We start from the raw sequence: 17,453 nt of genomic DNA, 5'->3' as shown, positions 1-17,453 counted from the left end.
ACACATGAAGTAGCTCAGATGTTGACTAGTAAAAAACACTTTCGTTTTTGAACATTTAAAAAACCCTCTCCCTAACCATTTCTCTGGTAGCTAAGCACTGTTAAATCCTTCAATCCCTTCACGCAGTGTCAAGAAACACACTTCGCTGAAGCAGGTGGCACAATTCAGTCTGTGTCAAACATTTCACAGAATCTACTTCCAAGGCAAGTCTGTACCATCCAGTATATAACCATAGAACATCACAATTCTTTGTCCACAAATATTGAAAGTGACAAGTGGCATCTAAAAGGGGTGTAGCTACAGAAATAGAACATATTTGCTAAAACCTGGGGGTTGAGATCAAAGAATGAACCAAAATAAGCCTTTGGGCCCACCTGGTAATATCTAGCAAATCACTAAGCTACAATGATACTATGACAGCACAGAGATTCTGTAGAAACAGTGAATGACAAATACTTCTTTGCTCCTCCTTGAAAATAAATAGTACCAATGGCAACAATATTGATCTTCTGTAGACCTAAGTGGATCAGTGATCAATTTTTACAGTATTTCTGCTTCAGATATTCAAGAAGTAAACAATCTGCATATCAGAAAGCAAGGGACTTTAAACCTGAGTGATAGAATGATAGAGGGCCTGCATTTGACCAGATGTTCTATATGCCCAATGAAAGACAGAGGGCCTAATCTGCCTAATTTCTGTGAACTCGTGTAAATAAAGGACCTTTAAAACACATATTTTCTCTTATTATAGACTCCTTTTTATGGTGTTTTTCCATCTTGAATTGCCAGGGAGAGCATCCTCTTAAGAGGAAGCTTTGTTCCAAGTAGCTGAATTTAATGACAGCTGTCTTCATGATATTGTTTTGTGTATCAAGGAGTCTCTTGGGAGTTATCTAGAAACCAGCCCAAGAAAAGACAATATTGAGGAACAAAATAAAAGGTAAGTCTAGCAAAACACCAATGCCTAATGGTTCCAATTGGGGCCTATTATTGGTTAACGAATCATTGTCAAAACCTCACAGCAAGCATGAGCGTGCAGTCTAGTCTATAGTGAGAAAATGACTCTTCATCCCAACAGTTATTAGCTGGGAGTTGTTTGAAAACACATCCAGTAATTATAACAACACTGGAGCTAATTGAGAACTTTGAGTTGATAGCAAATGGTCTACAATAGCAGACTAGATAAACTCGGGGTTGGGGAGGGAAGGGGATTCTTTTTAAATTACTTATTGACAAACAGCACAAAATGAATAGAATTTGGGTCATAGTCTGAAGATATCAGGACATGTTTAGCTAATTATTCCCAACATATTCTTGAAAATGTAGATCATCATATTCAAAGAAGCAATTTATATTTGAAAGTATAAAATTTGTAAGAAAAAAATCAAAGTTACTCATCTAAAAATGCCTTTTTAAGATTGACTTTATTAGAGCAAGAATAAATCCTGAATAATACATATTTCATCCAACTCTCAAGTATTCATGGGATGACGACAGGATTTCTCTTCCATAACTCTTTTCATAATTTCTATTCCTAATATAAATGGAGACAAAAAGATACACAAATACTCCATTTACATCTTTCGTTGTCACAGTGAGAGAAGGGTTTTAAACTATACAAGTAAAATAGTTAATTGCTGTGGGTTGTTTATCCAGAGTGTCTTACTCCCCTCTTACCCTGACTCTAAGGAACTGTCTATATTACATCAGACAAAATTTGTATATTATAAAGGCAATATAAAGGAGAAACATTATAATAAAAATTTTATTTTGATATTCCACTCTTTAAATGCACTGAAGTAGGATTCCAGAGTAGCTAAAATCTAATATTCAAAATCAAATTTTAAAAAATTTTCTGTCCCCTAGAGGTGTCTGGCTGGATCAGTCTGTAGAGCATCAGATTCTTGATCTTGGGGCCAGGAGTTCAAGCTGCACATTGGGCCTAGAGCTTACCTAAAAAATATACCTCCAACATGGTCCCCTCAACCCCACTGCCTCCAGGCTAAGTGGAGCCTATTTGTTCCTAGCTTTTCCCCTCTAGCTTTGTTGAGCAAAACCACATATCTGTTCACAAAGGTACTGAGAAAACATCTCAATTTTCTTTTTTTTTAATTTTTATTTATTTATTCATGAGACAGAGGGGGGGGGGTGCAGAGACACAGGCAGAGGGAGAAGAGAAGCAGTTTCCATGCGGGGAGCCCGATGTGGGACTCGATCCTGGGACTCCAGGATCACGGCCCTGGGCTGAAGGCAGCACTAACCCACTGAGCCACCCAGGCTGCCCACATCTCAATTTTCTAGGTAAATATCTAGTAAATGGAAAGCACAAGGTTTCAGAAGGCAGAGTTTTCATCCATTCATTCATTCATTCATTCATTTTATTCCTCAGTCTTAAAAATTCCATTCTTTATGTTTGGGGACTTAGTTTTATCTCAGTGAAATAACTAGAATGTTGGGGCTTCCCCCAAAATGTTGTGGAAACATCACATCACAAGATGAAGCTGCAAAATAATAGATTTTTTTCAGTTCTCTCTACCCCTGAATATAACGAGGGCTCTTTGGGTGACATGAGGAAAGGAAAAAAGAATTTGGTGGGCCAGGCTTATCTCCCTTGCTGCCTCTCCACTGCCTTTTCATTTTCCCTGGCAAACCTGAGCAATGGAAGTAATTAATTTTCAATAAACTGAGAAAACGGTCTTCCGCTCTTAAATAACTCTAATAGGTCGAGAGGATTACAATGACATGAACATTTCAGGCAAATATAGTTAGTGAAGCCTTGGAGATGTGGGATAAGATTTCATAAATATCCTTTATGGGGTTGACCGCTCATCCCTGAGACCAGCTCTAATACTGGGACTGCTAGACCATCTTCCCAAGGTCCCATGCTTTAGCAAGAAATTTTTAAATAGAATATCCTTACAATGCAAATTTAATAGTGGGGGAATAATCTTCAGGTATTTAAAATCCAAAAAGTGTGATCAGTTATTCTTTCAGAAGCTACGGAAAAGGAAGTAGATAACAGAATATTCAGATTATATATATTATTTTATCAAATAAAATCAATATAGCTCTCTCTGTAGAGAATATAGCTAAATAATTTGTGCCCCAAGCATACTCTTTCCTCTGTGGTGAACAGGTCTCAAATTAATCTTACACTTTTTTTTTGCCATCTGACAATCACTAAAGTCACTGTCACGAAGCCTGGATGGCCTTACCTTGTATTTCCAACCCCTCACCTGGCAGAAAGGTCTTTCCCATTACCCTCCCTCCACACAATGGGGACACTGAAGCAGTGTGATGAGGTCCCCAAATTTGTTGTTTCTACTTAAAATTGATCATCTCCAATGACACAAACCTCAAGCACCTATTTTTAATGAATCCTTTAGATGAATATCAAAGAACTATTTAGCCATGTCTAATATTTTAATTAGATTATATTCTCAATTTAACCCATTAAACCTCCTTTGACAATCCCCATATTTAGTGTTTAGCCTCAGATGCACGAGGTAATGAATACTGGACCTTTTGATTTAATGAGAATTTCAGCTCTTCCAGCCTGCGCCTCATTGTATACCTTTTATTTTGCTGGCTATAGAATTCAGTTAATTGAAGGAGTCTCTTACCATCACACATTAAGGAGGATAAATTAGCATCCCCATTCTGATTGGAAAATGCAAGCAGACAGTTTTGCTTTGATCTGAGGATTGAACTGAGTAAGGCAGCAGCCCTCTGAAAATGAGCTGATGGTCTTGTTATCAGGGCAAAATGCAGATGCGTCCATGTGTCACAAAACACTTAATGTCTTAATTGATCACCTTCCAATTCTCCATGTCTTGTTTGTCTCATTCTCTCCAAGAGCTTGTGTGTGTGTGTGTATGTGTGTGTGTGTGTGTCTGTAGCTCTGTCTTGCTTTCTGTTTATCTTGTTTCTCTACTTAGAGAATTAGGGACCTAGGTTTCAGTTAATCTGAGACCAAGGAAAATGAAACAATAAATTCCTCACCTTGAAATTTCTAAGGATGTCCTGTAAAACTAGTTGGACCTTTCACAGACTAAGATTCTTAAGGACTAACTCTAACTTCCAATGCCCTCAAACTGGTAGATCCCATGCCATTGGTACTGCATCACTAAATAGGAGGCAAGAAGGAAGGGCTATTATGTATTTTTGGCAATGAACCTTTCAATCTGTTCTAATGATAATGCAATTCTCCTGAACCTCAACAAATGCAGTTGCATAAAAGCATTAAGGTAAAAGATCAACACCTCCATCACTCACTGTAAGAGCCAGAAGAAAACAATATTAAATTCAGACTATGAGACTTCTGGGTAAATATGTTAGGCTAAACACATGAACGCACACACACTGACTTCACTTCCTTGGCAAATCCATGCTAAAAATTACAGTAAAGGGTTTTTAGAGGGCATAAACAGAAAAACAGGAGGAGAGACAATAGTAATAAAAGTATGAAACCAGGAAAGCAGATCAAAGTTGAAAAAGACTCTAACCTAGTAAACTGGAAACTCAAGAATCAATGTGATTTATACTCCAGAATATCCAAAATGCTCAAGAATGATGAGGGCAATTGCCTCTGAAAATAGGGGTATAAGGGAGTGAGGGGGCTAAAAGAAGGACAACTGCCCTTTCACTACTTCCCAAAACATTCTCTCCCTTCCGTAAAGGGTAGGACAATGTCTCTAGAGTGAGGGACAAGTGGCTCTGTTGGGGGGCACAAAGCTGAATCAATACTGAACATGTGCGTTCTAAACTCAGAGGCCTCTATACTCAGACCTCTCATCTACCACATGGCTCCCAAAACATTGGGCCTCATCTTACAAGCAGGAGTTTGAAAAAGCCTCCTCTGGAGAATCCGACCAGCCTAAAATAAAAGCCCTAAAAATTCTGACTTTAGAGGGTCTCCAAATGAAGAACTCAACCACATTATCATAGAGGAAAGCTCACAGTCAAAAGTACACACACGCACACACACACATAGACCCCGCCGCCGTGTATTCAGGGTTTCCTTTTAGCCTTTTCTCATAAACATGAGCAAACAATGGAGAACTGCTATGCATCTGTAGAGATCACTGAGGAAACCCACTAAAAAGGAGGAGAGGAGAAGGAAATTAAAAGAGGTCTGGGAAGTCAGAAATGTAAGATACATGGCACCCGGGTGGCTCAGTGGTTTAGCATCTGCCTTCAGCTTGGGGCGTGGTCCTGGGGTCAAGCCCTGCATCCAGCCTGCTTCTCCCTCTGCCTATGTCTGTCTGTCTGTCTGTCTCTCTCTCTCTCTCATAAACAAATAAATAAAATCTTTTAAAAAAACACACAAAGAATAGAAATCTTTGTAGAATTAATTCAAGAAAACTTTACATAACTGAAAGTTTTCAGACTCAAAGAGCCTATGGAGGATCCAGAACAATGGGTACAAACAGGCCTCCAACCAAGGAACACAATTGAAAAGTATCAGTCCATTGGTTACAAAGAGTATCCTACAAGCTTCCAAAAAAGGAAAACAAATTAATAAATTCAACAAGATACACAAAGGATCAAGAATCAAAATGCCTTTAGACCCTCACAGCAGTAATTGGTAGCCTATTAATAAAAACAAATCAAATGATATTTTTTAAATTATTCAAAAGTATTCAAAAATAACTTCCAAACTTAGAATTCTACACTTAGCCAAAATACTAAGAAAGCATGTGACTAGAACCAAGATTTTTTAGAGAAGGATGAACTCAAAACATTTACCTTTCACAATCAGGAAACTATAGGAGACAGTGCTCCCCCAAAATGAGAGGGTAAACCAAGAAAGAAGAAAATGCAGGAAACAAAAGTAAATGAAAAGGAATCCTAGGATGGAGGGGAAGAGAGTGACAGTGACATAAAATCCAGAAGTGAGCAGACCAGAGTCTCTGGGAGAGATTCGTTCAGGAAAACAAAACCTTAGCAAGAACAATTGGGAGTCGGCTACAGACAAGTGGTGAAGAGTTTGGAGTTAAGTTGGCCACAAGTACATTAAAAATTAATAAGACATTAATTCCAAGAGGAAAAAAGGAAGTCTTTTTTTTTCTAAAGATTTTATTCATTTATCCATGAGAGACACAGAGAAAGGTAGAGACACAGGCAGAGGGAGAAGCAGGCTCCCTGCCCAGGACCCCAGGATCATGACCTGAGCCAAAGGCAGATGCCCCACCACTGAGCCACCCTGGTGTCCCAAAAAAAGGAACTCTTGCAGGAAAAAATACGTGGCTGAATGGAGAGTCAGACATACATACCATAATAATCTAAACAAAACCCTGATACGGAGGAAGAAATGAAGAGGGTGCACACGTATGTGGTGGGAACAGGGAAGAAATAACTAAATTTTCATATTTTATGGCATGAAGTACTAGATAATTCTTAAAACAAAAATACCAAAAAGCAGCAATTAAACAGTTACTTAGAAACACGAAGACAAATACGAAAAGAATCACCCAGTACTGGAAAGCAGTTGCCTCTGTAATAAAGAGAACATAGAGTGGCCAAGGGACTGCTTCTTTTTACAATAATTCTCCTACAACTATTTGACTTTATAAACAATGCACGTGGGTAAATGATGAAACTCAAATCTTTAAAATTAAATGGAGAGAACTTAAGGAAATAAATAGATGGGGAAAGAATAGAACAAGTATGAGTTTTTTGCCTTTAGCATGTAAATTATTCCCATTTGAAAATCAGGCTAAAGAGCCACCCTTCTATCCTTATTCCCATTGCTTTCTACAGTTTATTTTGCTTTCCAAATCAAGCACTGAGAAAGAATAAGGACTATCTGGCCATTCTTTTAACTTTGGGCTAGAATATTGGCAAGTGTACTTAATTACTCTATATCTGTAGCGACGAAAGCTAGGGAGAGAATGAAGGTCACAAATATTCAAATAATCCCTAAGAATTCTGTCAATTTTTTTAAAGATTATTTATTCATGAGAGATACAGAGAGAGGGGCAGAGACACAGGCAGAGGGAGAAGCAGGTTCCCCGTGGGGAGCCCAATGTGAGACTCCATCCTGGGATCTGGAATCACACCCTGAGCCAAAGGCAAACGCTCAACCACTGAGCCACCCAGGTGTCCCCCTATTAGTCAATATTTTTAAACAACTTTTATTCTTGTTACAGAGATACAGTCTAAGGTGTGCCTTTTTTAAAACCAAAATTTTTTTTTAAAAGCTTCAGAAAAAAAGCTTAAATCTTGGATTTCCCTGGTAGATCCTTTACTGGCAACTCAATCTCTTAATAGGGCACCCATAGATTTGAATTATATACCGCCCCCCCCCCCATTATAGCATTTATATCCGCCAGGGAGAACAGAACCCCTGGGACAGGAATGGAGGCAAGATAGGAAAGAGGGAGAGAAAGAATATTCTAAATGAGGTACCCTCAATGCAACTCTATGGCCCTATATGGCCCTATTTCGTCCAAAATCACCATGCCCTCGCTTAGTCCACACAGGGCAATGACAAAGGGAAAATAAGATACAGTTATTTTTAAAACTCCTTAGAAAGGGACATGGTAGGGGTGCCTCAGTGGATCAGTTGGTTAAGCATCTGCCTTCAGCTCAGGTCATGATCCCAGGGTCCTAAAATCCAGCCAGGTTGGGCTGGGCTCCCTACTCAGTGGGGAGTCTGCTTCTCCCTCTCCCTTTGCCCCTCTTCCCCCCAGCTTGTACTCTCTCACTCACAAATAAACAATCTAAAAAAAGGGGGGGACATAATAAACCCTTGTAATGATAGTGATGGAACACAGGACTAATACCTTTTAGTTACCCACATTATTACTGTTGCAGTCCTATGAAGTATAGAATCAAGAACCAACTGGATATGTTCAGATCTATATTGTAATTCATTATCTTCCTCTAGCACTTTTCATCCAAGATCTCACAATAGATACTTTCATATCCCATATTTCACATCTCCTCACCACTCTTAACTTAAAGGACACTCCCCTCATATTTCTGATGCCAAGTAAGAGAAATCACATAATCCTGAACCAAAGGAAGCTTAGAATTGAAGTCTTCAAGCCAAATCATTTAGTCAGTGGCTATGATGCTAAATCCAGCTGCAGCTACACAATTTTGTAAAGAGAGTAAGAAAAGAAGGCTCAGAGAATTATAAATGAAATCATGGAGGGAACGTTTCCTAGTGTACACCCTGGGAATTCTAAGACAAGGAGGAGTAAATAAAATGGAAAAAAATATGTGTCTTTAGGAGGAGGAATTAAAACCAGAAAGTACAATGGAGAGAATCTGGACAGAAAACAGGAAAATGATATCAATTATTTTTATCTCCTAAATATTTATTGGAATGATCTCGGAACTCTACATGTATTAATTTTGTAACTCATCAAATTAATCAGTTGTAAGACAGTGAGCAAGTTAATCTCTCAGACTCTCAGTTGCCTTGTATATAAAGATTAAGCCAAATTTTTCGTTATATTTTTCATCCTACTCGATGTATGAACTTCTTTGAAAACATCCCAGCAAGTAGTTATTCAACTTTGGCTTAAATGAAAAAGGTTAAGGGGCTCAGTACCTCCTCAGAGAGCCAGTTTAAATTTTAGATTGCTCTTCATCCAAAGTTTTTCCATAAATTGATTTAAGATTTTACTAGGTAACTTCCAAATAATTTTAAATTTTTACAACCAAAATTACTATGCAAAATCTTTTCCTCTACGTAATACAATGACAAATAGCAACCCCCCCCATCACTTTTATCATAGCATAAATTAGTGGTAAAACAGGATCATGAAAATTGGCTTCTAGTCTGAATTCTATTTAACACTGACAAGGCATTCATCATACCTGGATCCTAATTTCTTCACTTATAAAATGAAGGGCTTAGATTTTGTTAAAGGTCTCTAATACTGACCACTCTTTCCTGACCACCTATCAGTCCTTAACTCCAGGGATGTCACTTTGCTGGAGACTTCCTTAATGAATAAAAGAATAACCTTTTCATTTTCTTGTTTCTCTTAATTCTTCTAATTGTTATGGATATATTTCTTTAGAGTTCATGAACTGAAATCTTCTTAGTGAGATGACAAATAACCTTAATAAGTTGGAATTTATAGTTCTTTCCTACAAGAAGGAGATCGGATACTAGGCTCTTAAGGATTAGAAAGAACCAAATCGATTTACCTTCTCACTAATGAAGAACCATAGCAGAGCCCTTCGGCACCTAGTGTTTTGCTTTCCAGCTTCTGCTCAAACTTTTCTAGTGAAAGATGCTTAGGATTTTCTGGACTTAGGTTGTTCTATTGAAGGAGGGCACACTATCTGGCCTCCAGATATGGGAGGTATGCAAATGTTGTTCCAAAATCTGTTTCCCTGCACCACCCATTGGTTCTGGTTCCGCCTCCTTTAGCAGAGCTGCTTAGAGAGACCCCTTGATACTGAGTAGCCCTGCAACCACTCAAATACAATTATCCTAATCTCCTCTCCCACCCCTCCCCAATACTTGGCTTCTCTAAGCTAAAAAGCTCACACTCTTTTGTGTTTTCCACACCTTTTACTACCCAGGTTCTTGTAGACTGTATGAATTTTAGCTTGTCAACAGCCTCTTTAATGTGATGCCAAGAACATGACATAAATGTAAAATATTTCCTTCGCTCGTTATTTCCACACACGTATTGAGCCCAACTCAAGAAGACCAGGGAGTCACCGCTTCAACTAAATGTGTTTATTGCACAATTCTCTTAGCACCAAAAAGCATTCTTGCTTGCTCTGTGCCTTCACATATCTTTATCTCTAGTTACCAAACACATGGATATGAGCCAATCCTCTACCTTTTGAAGTGGTGCCATGGATTCCAATTAATTATTTCTTAGTGCTACTATCTGCTAATATTGGGGAGAATGGGATGTTGTCCATTTCTTATGTTCTTAGGTCATGTGAGCAGAAATAATATCAAAAGTCCCTCTCTGAGAGGCTGTGAAATGAAGTCCATCGCAAACAGAATTAAGAACAAATCTGGAAGAAATTATTTACTACATTTGGGATTACATGTAAGATGATGTGCCCACCTTGGCTATTTTCAGATGTTTTTGCCTCTTGAGAATCAGGCTAGGTCTTTAATATATCATAGTGAATGTGGCTTCGTCAGATCTTTACCACCAAGTCAAGCTGAACTGAGGCAAAAGCCTAGGTAATTCAGATAAAATACCTCTTCAGCCTATGGAGGCTTTGATCGGTATTGAAGGCCAAAAACAAACACTGCCATCATGTTACATTAAATTGAAACTAAATTGTGTCTATCCTCTACTATCATCACTAACCCGCTGAGCATTAAAGAAAGAAAAAAGAAAAAGAAAGAAAGGAAAGGAAAGGAAAAGAAAACCAGGAGAAGTTTGCTATTGAATTGTTTGCCATCAATTTCAGGGAATACGGTCTGATGAGAAAACCGTGCCACAGTGAGTGTGGCTGGCACTGCAGGTGTGAGCTCTTCCCTTCCCACTTACTCTGGCCAGGAACAGCCACAGAGGGCAGAACAAGAATCTTTCCACGTTTCACTCATGAATCAAAGACACAGCCATTCCCTGGGCTCCAGGGTTCATTCTGCCTCCCATCAGGCAGAGCGGTGCCCACACTACCAACGTTACCTATTTCCTTGCCTTTTCAAAAGATCATGAAATGTGCCTAATCTCTGCTCTCAGAGCCAAAAATAAAACCTGGAATCTTCTTGTGAAGACAGGAAAAAGATATCAATATCTGGAGCTTTGGGGCTTGTGTTAAGCATCTAATTTAAATATTTTTAAATGTCCTCCAAAAACGTATTACTACTCAGCTTAAAGTTTCTCCCCCAAATCCCTTTAAGTAGCTCTTCTTCCTAGTATTAAAAAAATCTGAGATTCCCCCCTTTGTGTAGTAGTATCTACTTTCCCTTCCAATAGTCAAAAATCACTTTTTCCTCCCATAACCAAGTCTTTTGTCTTATTGTAAAGCACTTGCCAAAAATTCCTACCTTAAAAAGGTACTGTCATTATCTGAACAGGGAGTCAGGAGAAATCTCTCCTCTCCAAAACCTATATCAGTGGGAGAGGTGTTCATACAAAGTGATAGGGGCAACCAGTGCATTGTTACAAGAAAACAGTGTGTTGGACAAAGAAATGAACAAGGAGTCAAAAGAGATTGGGGGCGGGGGGGTTCCTGCTTTGGCTGTTAACTAGTACTAATTTCATAGGTGGATCCTTCAGTCTTGCCAAACCTCGATTTCCTTAACTATAAAAGGAAAAAATAATCTTTGTTGTCTAGGATTCACAAGATCTTGATTGATAACGAGCACTTTGGAAAATCCAAACAGGCTATACAATGCTTATGTTTTTAAAGCAATAACTTGATCTCCTAAATGATGCGGACTGGATAGGGGTCTCACCCTGACACTTATCCTTGCCTAAGTTAATGTTTCCTGGAACACACCTGTAGAAAAAAGAGAAGAAGAAAAAAGAATTCCTACAGCTACATTCATAGAATTTAGAGGGATATTTAGGATTCTCTTTTAGAAAAACAAGGAAACAAAAAGATTAAATGTAACCCAAGCTCACAGGGCCATTGTCTCTATAATTATTATTCATCATTGGAACCCAAGGGTCAGGACTCCACTTAGCCACACACTCTTTGCCAGCCTTCCTGGGCTCACTTACCTAAATGCACAACCAGAACCAAAGGAAGATCGGAAGCTGAGGTCGCCTCTGGCACGGCCGCTAGCTCTGATAAGTGTCCTGGGTGTGCAGCGTCATCACACAATTTATTAGCATAATTTCAAACTCTAGATATCAAGGGATTCTGTCCCTTTGGTATTTAAAAGTAAAAAAAAAAAAAAAATACCATTTGGGTGACCTTCCCCACACAGGTGGAACCCAAGACTATTAAACGATTAAAAACAGAAAAACCGGGGTGGGAGTGAGGGGATCTGTCAACGAAAGGTTATTAGCCCTGTTCACTCCTTTCGGGAACAGGGCGCTGCCTGGGCGCAGGGGAGGGGGACGCCCAGCAGGACGCGTTAACAAACGATGCCCCGGAAACTCGGTTCGTTCCCAGTTTTGCGCCGCGAGCCCTTTTATTCTCTAGAGACTGCAAGCCCCGGGGAGAGCGCCGGAGACCTCCTAGGGGAAAGGGAGGGGGGCGGCGCGCTGGGCCAGACTCTGCCCCTCCTCGAGAGGCCACGCACAGGTGCACGTCCGAAGGGGGTGCGTAGTTAGCTGGCATCTCGCTACAGCTCCGCATTCCCTAAAACGCGGTGAAAATGAGCATTTCCGCACACAGCCCGAGGAACGCTGATTCTTAAAACCTCGGCAGCGCACGGGGCGTGTGAGAAGACTTGCGGGGCAGGTGCAGCGCGGTCGGGAGGCCGGGGTGGGGGGTGCGTGCGGGGTGGATGTGCCCGGGAGCCGAACCGCAAGCTCAGGAGGGGACCGGTGACCGGAGCGGATGGAAGCGGCTGGAAACGCCGCCCTCCCGAAGAGGGCCTGTGGCCCGAGGCTTTGAGCTGGAGATGGGGGCGGGGGGACCCCAGCGGGAGGGTAGCGGCCGGGAGCGCGCGGGACCGTCCTGCGCAAACATCCTAAGCATCTGGCTGAGGCTCCACCTGGACGCCCGCCGAGCGGAAGGCCCGCGCTCCGGGTCCCTTACCTGCAGCCAATCGGTCTACGCAAGGAAGGGCAAAGGGTCCGGGCGGCGAGGTCGCGGAGCCTGGACGGCGGAGCGGGGGCAGGTGGCGGAGGACAGGGCCGAGAGGGTCTGCGAGCGCGGCGGACTTGGGGAGCCGAGAGCCCGGGGTCCAGCTGGCGCCACGTAGGACGCGGAGCGCGGGAACGAGGCGGCGCAGGTGCACGCGCGGCCGCGGGGCGGGGGGCGGGTTCGAGGGTTGACAGGTGTGTTTTGTTGGTGTCCCAGGAGCGGAGCTCCGAGGCCCGCGTCCCGGAGCCCGAGGGATGCGCGCCCCGCCCCGCCCCGCCGCGTCCTCCCGGGCCCCCGCCCCGCGGCTCAGAGCACGTGCGGCCCGGGGCCCAGCTCCCCCTCGTCCCCAATGTCCACCTCGTCCTCCGGCTCGGTCAGCACGAAGGGGCCGGCGGGCAGGCCCAGCCGAGCCTCGGCAGAGGCGGCCTCTGGGCCCCGGGGGCTGCCCTCGGGGCTCTCGGGCCCGTCTGGCGCTTTGGGCTCATCCTGACTTTTCCTCAGCTGCTTTTTATGCTTCATCCGCCGGTTCTGGAACCACGTTTTCACCTGATTTCAGGGAGAAAAAAATAAATAAATACAACCGTGTCATTCCTTCAGATCCATAGTTGCCAAGATCTGAGAGATGGCTGGCGTTAGGAAAATGGGCCGCAACCCATTCACGAATTATCTAAGAGCTGTGACAGTCTCATCCTCATCCTCGGGTGAAATCAGCCCTCCACCGCTCGCAAGGGATCGTGTAGGTTGAACAAGAATCAGGCATCCTAAAGCTCCTGGAAGCAACTGTCCAACATAACGATAAAGGCCAAAATGGTGTGCTTTGTGAACACTAATATTGCTGTTATTTATAATTACTAATGGTAGGTGCGACTGGACGAGTGGCCTTTATGTTTAACTTACATTCTCCCAATTGGGGCCTCTAAGCACCGGATCCAGCAGGAGGATGAGAATCAACCTTGCTGGTTCTCATCAAAGAGAAAAGTCACGGGCACCTGGCTGATGATTTCACAGCACTCTGGGCTCCCGGGTACAGAGAATATAAGAGAGAGGAAGCGGAGGGAGTTTTAAGGTTGCAGGTGAATAGCATCTGGAAGATGGAAACAGTCCTCCTCCCGCTCAGGACAGGGCAGTAAGGAGGAGGCCTACATTACAGTGGGGGAGTGGGGAGGCTGGATCTGAGGGCTTGCGGCTGTGAGAGACAATTATAATAATAATAATAATAATAATAATAATAATAATAATAATAATAATAATAATAATAATAAAATGCTTCCCTGCGCGGGCCTCTCTCAGGAGAAGAACCCGTCTAGTCTCTTTATTTTCCGGCAGCCCCGGCTTACAGCCCCGATCGATCAATGGATCGATAGATCGGAGGAGAGCAGTTGGGGGCGACAACGGATGGTTCTCAAACTAAGAGTGATCCTCAGGGTCACCGAAGCACTTTCTCCTCCCGGCCCCGAGCTCCGGCAAGAGATGATGCTTCGGGAAGTCTGACCTGAGGATGGAGGTGTCCGTACTTTTCCTAAGGATCTTTGGAGAAGCCTGGAATAAAGGGGAGAGGGGTCGCCCCCACTCGAGAGCTCCAGCTCCGCACCGGGCGCGGAGGTGGAAGGAGCCCGAGGAAAGAGAAGCGGGGCCCAGGAACTGCCCCGTCTCGGGCCCACCTGCGTCTCGGACAGGCTGAGCGCCGTGGCCAGCTCCACCCGCTCCGGCGTGGACAGGTAGCGCTGGATCTCGAATCTCTTCTCCAGGCCCGAGAGCTGCGAGTCCGAGAACACCGTGCGAGCTTTGCGGCGGCGGCAGTGCTTGCCCGGCAGCTCGCTGTGCTGGGGGTGCGGGAAGAGCGCGGGCACCGGCATCCCTGCGGAGAGAAAGGCGGCCCGGGGGTAGAGCCGGCTCCCCGCGCGCCCCGGTCCCGCGCGCCTCCCTCCGCTTCTTGCCTCCGCCGGTCCCCTCGTCGCCCCCACGGCTTCTCCAGCCCCTTCTCCCAGGAACCGCAGGGCGGGGGGAATTTTAAAATCACAAGAATAGCGCTTGGGGATCTTTATCCGGCGGCTCATCTAAGACGTACAAACAATAAACAGTAAGTGGAATGGAAAAGAACATTTCAAAATCGGAGGCCTTCAAAAAAAAAAAAAATGTGCTCTTGGAAAGACTCTGCCGGCGTCCGCCAGCTAGCAGTCAGTCCTCTGGTGCGCCTGCCCAAGTTTTCTTGCAAACGTCGGCTGGTCCACGAGCTGCTCCGCCCAGCCACCTCTCCTCCATACCCCCGACGACACTCCGTCTAGTTCTGCGGCTAGTACAACCAGGAAGGTGGCCTTGCCTCCCAACCTCACTAAAAAACACCTTTTTTTCTCTCTCTGGAGTTGCCCCCAACCTCCCGCCTGCTGCCAAAGGGAACAGATCAAAACTCTCTCGTCCGGAGCAAGAACCGAGAGGCAATTCCCGCCTGGCACGTTCCTTATTGGTTGTGGCGTCCTGCTGGGGACCCCATCTCTAATCGAGTCCTCATTCTTTTCTTATTCTTTCTCTCCTACTCTTAAGAGAAGGATGGAAGCGCTTTTCCCCCTGACCAGGTCCGGGGAGACCTCTCTTGTCCTTCCTGACCTCCGCATTTATTACGGTGTCTGAGACACACCAAGTAAACCGCTACAAACATCAATTTCTCCCAATACCCCTGGGGAAAGGAAACGAGCAATTGTGGCATCGAGGGCTTTGGCCACTGCTATTTGGGGGGGGGGGGGACATGGGTGCAGCCCAGAAGGGACTGTCCTGAGTCAGGTAGTGAGGAGGCCAACACCAAGATGCAGGCTTCAACGTAGCTTGTACAATTGCCCTGCCAACCTAGTGCCTCAGAATCTGGGTTTTACAGCTTCATAGAAACTTTTAGCTTTTGCTATAGATTCCGGAGCACACATTTCACAAACTGTCTCATGTGTTTCCATGGCTTTCGCCTGGAGGGGGTTGTTTTCCTGCCTGAGCTCTGCATTTGGACTCAATGAATTATTATATTTCAACTGGAATGAAAATGCCGAAGAGGGAAGCTACGAGTGTGGCCTTTCAGAGAGCGGCAGGAAAAGTCTGGGTATTTCCTCACATCTCCCAGACCCAGCCACCTTACTGGCCCCCGGGTTTTGTCATTCATGGAAAATCAAAATGCTATGGTGTGGGGCTCCTGCTCCAGCAGCTATCAGGGCAGAGGAGGGCAGCCGAGCCCAAGATTATGAGTTAGATGTTGAGAGTGCAGAGGATTAAAGTGGAGCAGCGTCCTTCCCTCTCCCCCTCCACCCCCCACACACTTTTTTTTTTCTTACCCTTTCTCCCCTATTCTGGCCAGGTCAAACCTTCAGTCCTGGGAATATCCCAAACCCTCATTCACTTCTAAGCCCCTGCACTATATCCATGAAAGCTCTGCGCAGAGGTGAAGAGAGCTGGCCCTGCTGGAGCCTTTGGAGCTAATGAGCTGGAAAGTGGAGTTCTGCTCCACAGGGTGGGGTGGTCAGGGGTCTCCCTCAGAGTGAAGACAGACAGAGAATCAGAATTGAGAGCCGGGCTAAAGTGGCCAGGAGGACCAGGAGGAAGGAGACTGAGCACTATCCACCAAGAATGTTGTCAAAACCTCTAGCCACATTTGGATAGGAATGTTTCCTCCATTATAAAGCGTGTGGAGGGACCATGACTTATCCCCCATGGGTTGGCATGCCTCCGGGGAGCTCTGCATGTCCTCAGCCTTATCCCCAATGTTCCACTGTCACTTAGGGAAGGAAGGCACCAAGCCAGGCCAAATCAGCTCTGGCCTTTCCTCAGCTCCATCACAGGCATGTCTATGCTGGGAGACCTGCTCTCACTCCCCAAACCTGGAGGCCCCTGTACTTACCCGAGGTGGTGAGGAAATAAGGGTGGTGGTGGTCTCCCTTATGCAGAGGGTGATGAGGGTGAGGAGCCAGGAGGGTGGGTGTGGGCATGAGGGGGTAGCCATAGTCTAGCAGAGGCACCCGGGAGGCCAGAGAGCTGGCGAAGTGGTCAGGGGCCATCTCCCTTAGCGGCTTGGGCTTGTGCAGCAGGATGTCCTCAATGAAGAAGGACGTGGGCCTCTGAGAAGACGCCGGGTGTAGCGGGGAGGTGAAGTTGAGATTCATCTTGAGCCAAGCGTCTGCCACAGGGCGAGAGCCGGGGACGAAGTGTAGGAAGCAGGCAGCGTCTCAGCAAGCCTGGTGGAGAGCGGACGACCCTCCGAGGCTCGGAAACCCCGAGGCTCCCTCCCCGGCCTGGGCTACCCCGGGGGCTGGAGAGGCGAGAAGACGAGCTCCTGGGTAGGTTGGGTCTATGTGTAGAATTGGCAGCTTCAAGAGGGGAGCTGGGAGAGCCAATGGCAAGGCTGCCAGCGGCGAAGGGGAGGGTGCGGTGGGCTCGGGGCGGGGCGGGGCGCTGTCCGCGGTGCTGAATACGACCGGCCGGGCCCGGGGCGAGCACAGCGGACCCGCGTCCCTGCTCCTGCCAGGTTGGTTTTTCGACCTCAGTTTAAGCTGCTTCTGCTTCTTCTTCTGTCAGGCATTTTAAAAGAAAGCTAAAAAGAAAACGTCTCTGTCATTCGACAGACTCTTCTTTAAGAGAGCAAAAAGCATTTAAAGGGCCCCAAAGCAGTAGGGATAAGGCACTTACTTTGGCATTTAGGCCTGGGTTTTCCAAGTTTAGAGACACGGTAGCGGGATGGAGAAGGGGAGAAGTGAAGAGAAAATCTATATCTGCTA

At 44.8% G+C, this 17,453-nt stretch overlaps 1 protein-coding gene across 1 annotated transcript; it reads right to left on the bottom strand.

Moving 5' to 3' along the window:
- Nucleotides 1-12,831: 12,831 nt before the first annotated feature.
- Nucleotides 12,832-16,913, bottom strand: BSX (brain specific homeobox). The gene is made up of 3 exons (XM_025998861.2): nucleotides 16,580-16,913; nucleotides 14,367-14,563; nucleotides 12,832-13,251 (listed from the first exon to the last, which is right to left on the bottom strand). The coding sequence occupies exons 1-3, from the start codon at nucleotides 16,839-16,841 to the stop codon at nucleotides 13,012-13,014; spliced, it is 699 nt and encodes a 232-aa protein (XP_025854646.1). The 5' UTR covers nucleotides 16,842-16,913; the 3' UTR covers nucleotides 12,832-13,011.
- Between the last annotated feature and the right edge of the window lie 540 nt (nucleotides 16,914-17,453).

The sequence above is a fragment of the Vulpes vulpes genome, chromosome 12 (genome assembly GCF_048418805.1).
Source record: "Vulpes vulpes isolate BD-2025 chromosome 12, VulVul3, whole genome shotgun sequence".
NCBI classification, from domain to species: domain Eukaryota; kingdom Metazoa; phylum Chordata; class Mammalia; order Carnivora; family Canidae; genus Vulpes; species Vulpes vulpes.
The sequence above is the reverse complement of the archived record's forward strand: the minus strand, read 5'-3'. Positions and strand labels throughout refer to the sequence as shown.

Bases quoted from the DNA above. Each gene is read 5' to 3' on its own strand.
- BSX (XM_025998861.2), bottom strand. From the start codon at position 16,841: ATGAATCTCAACTTCACCTCCCCGCTACACCCGGCGTCTTCTCAGAGG. The intron at 14,564-16,579 runs GTAAGTACAGGG...TTCTCTCCGCAG, and splicing joins TTATTTCCTCACCACCTCGG to GGATGCCGGTGCCCGCGCTC. The intron at 13,252-14,366 runs GTGGGCCCGAGA...CCCTGAAATCAG, and splicing joins TCAGCCTGTCCGAGACGCAG to GTGAAAACGTGGTTCCAGAA.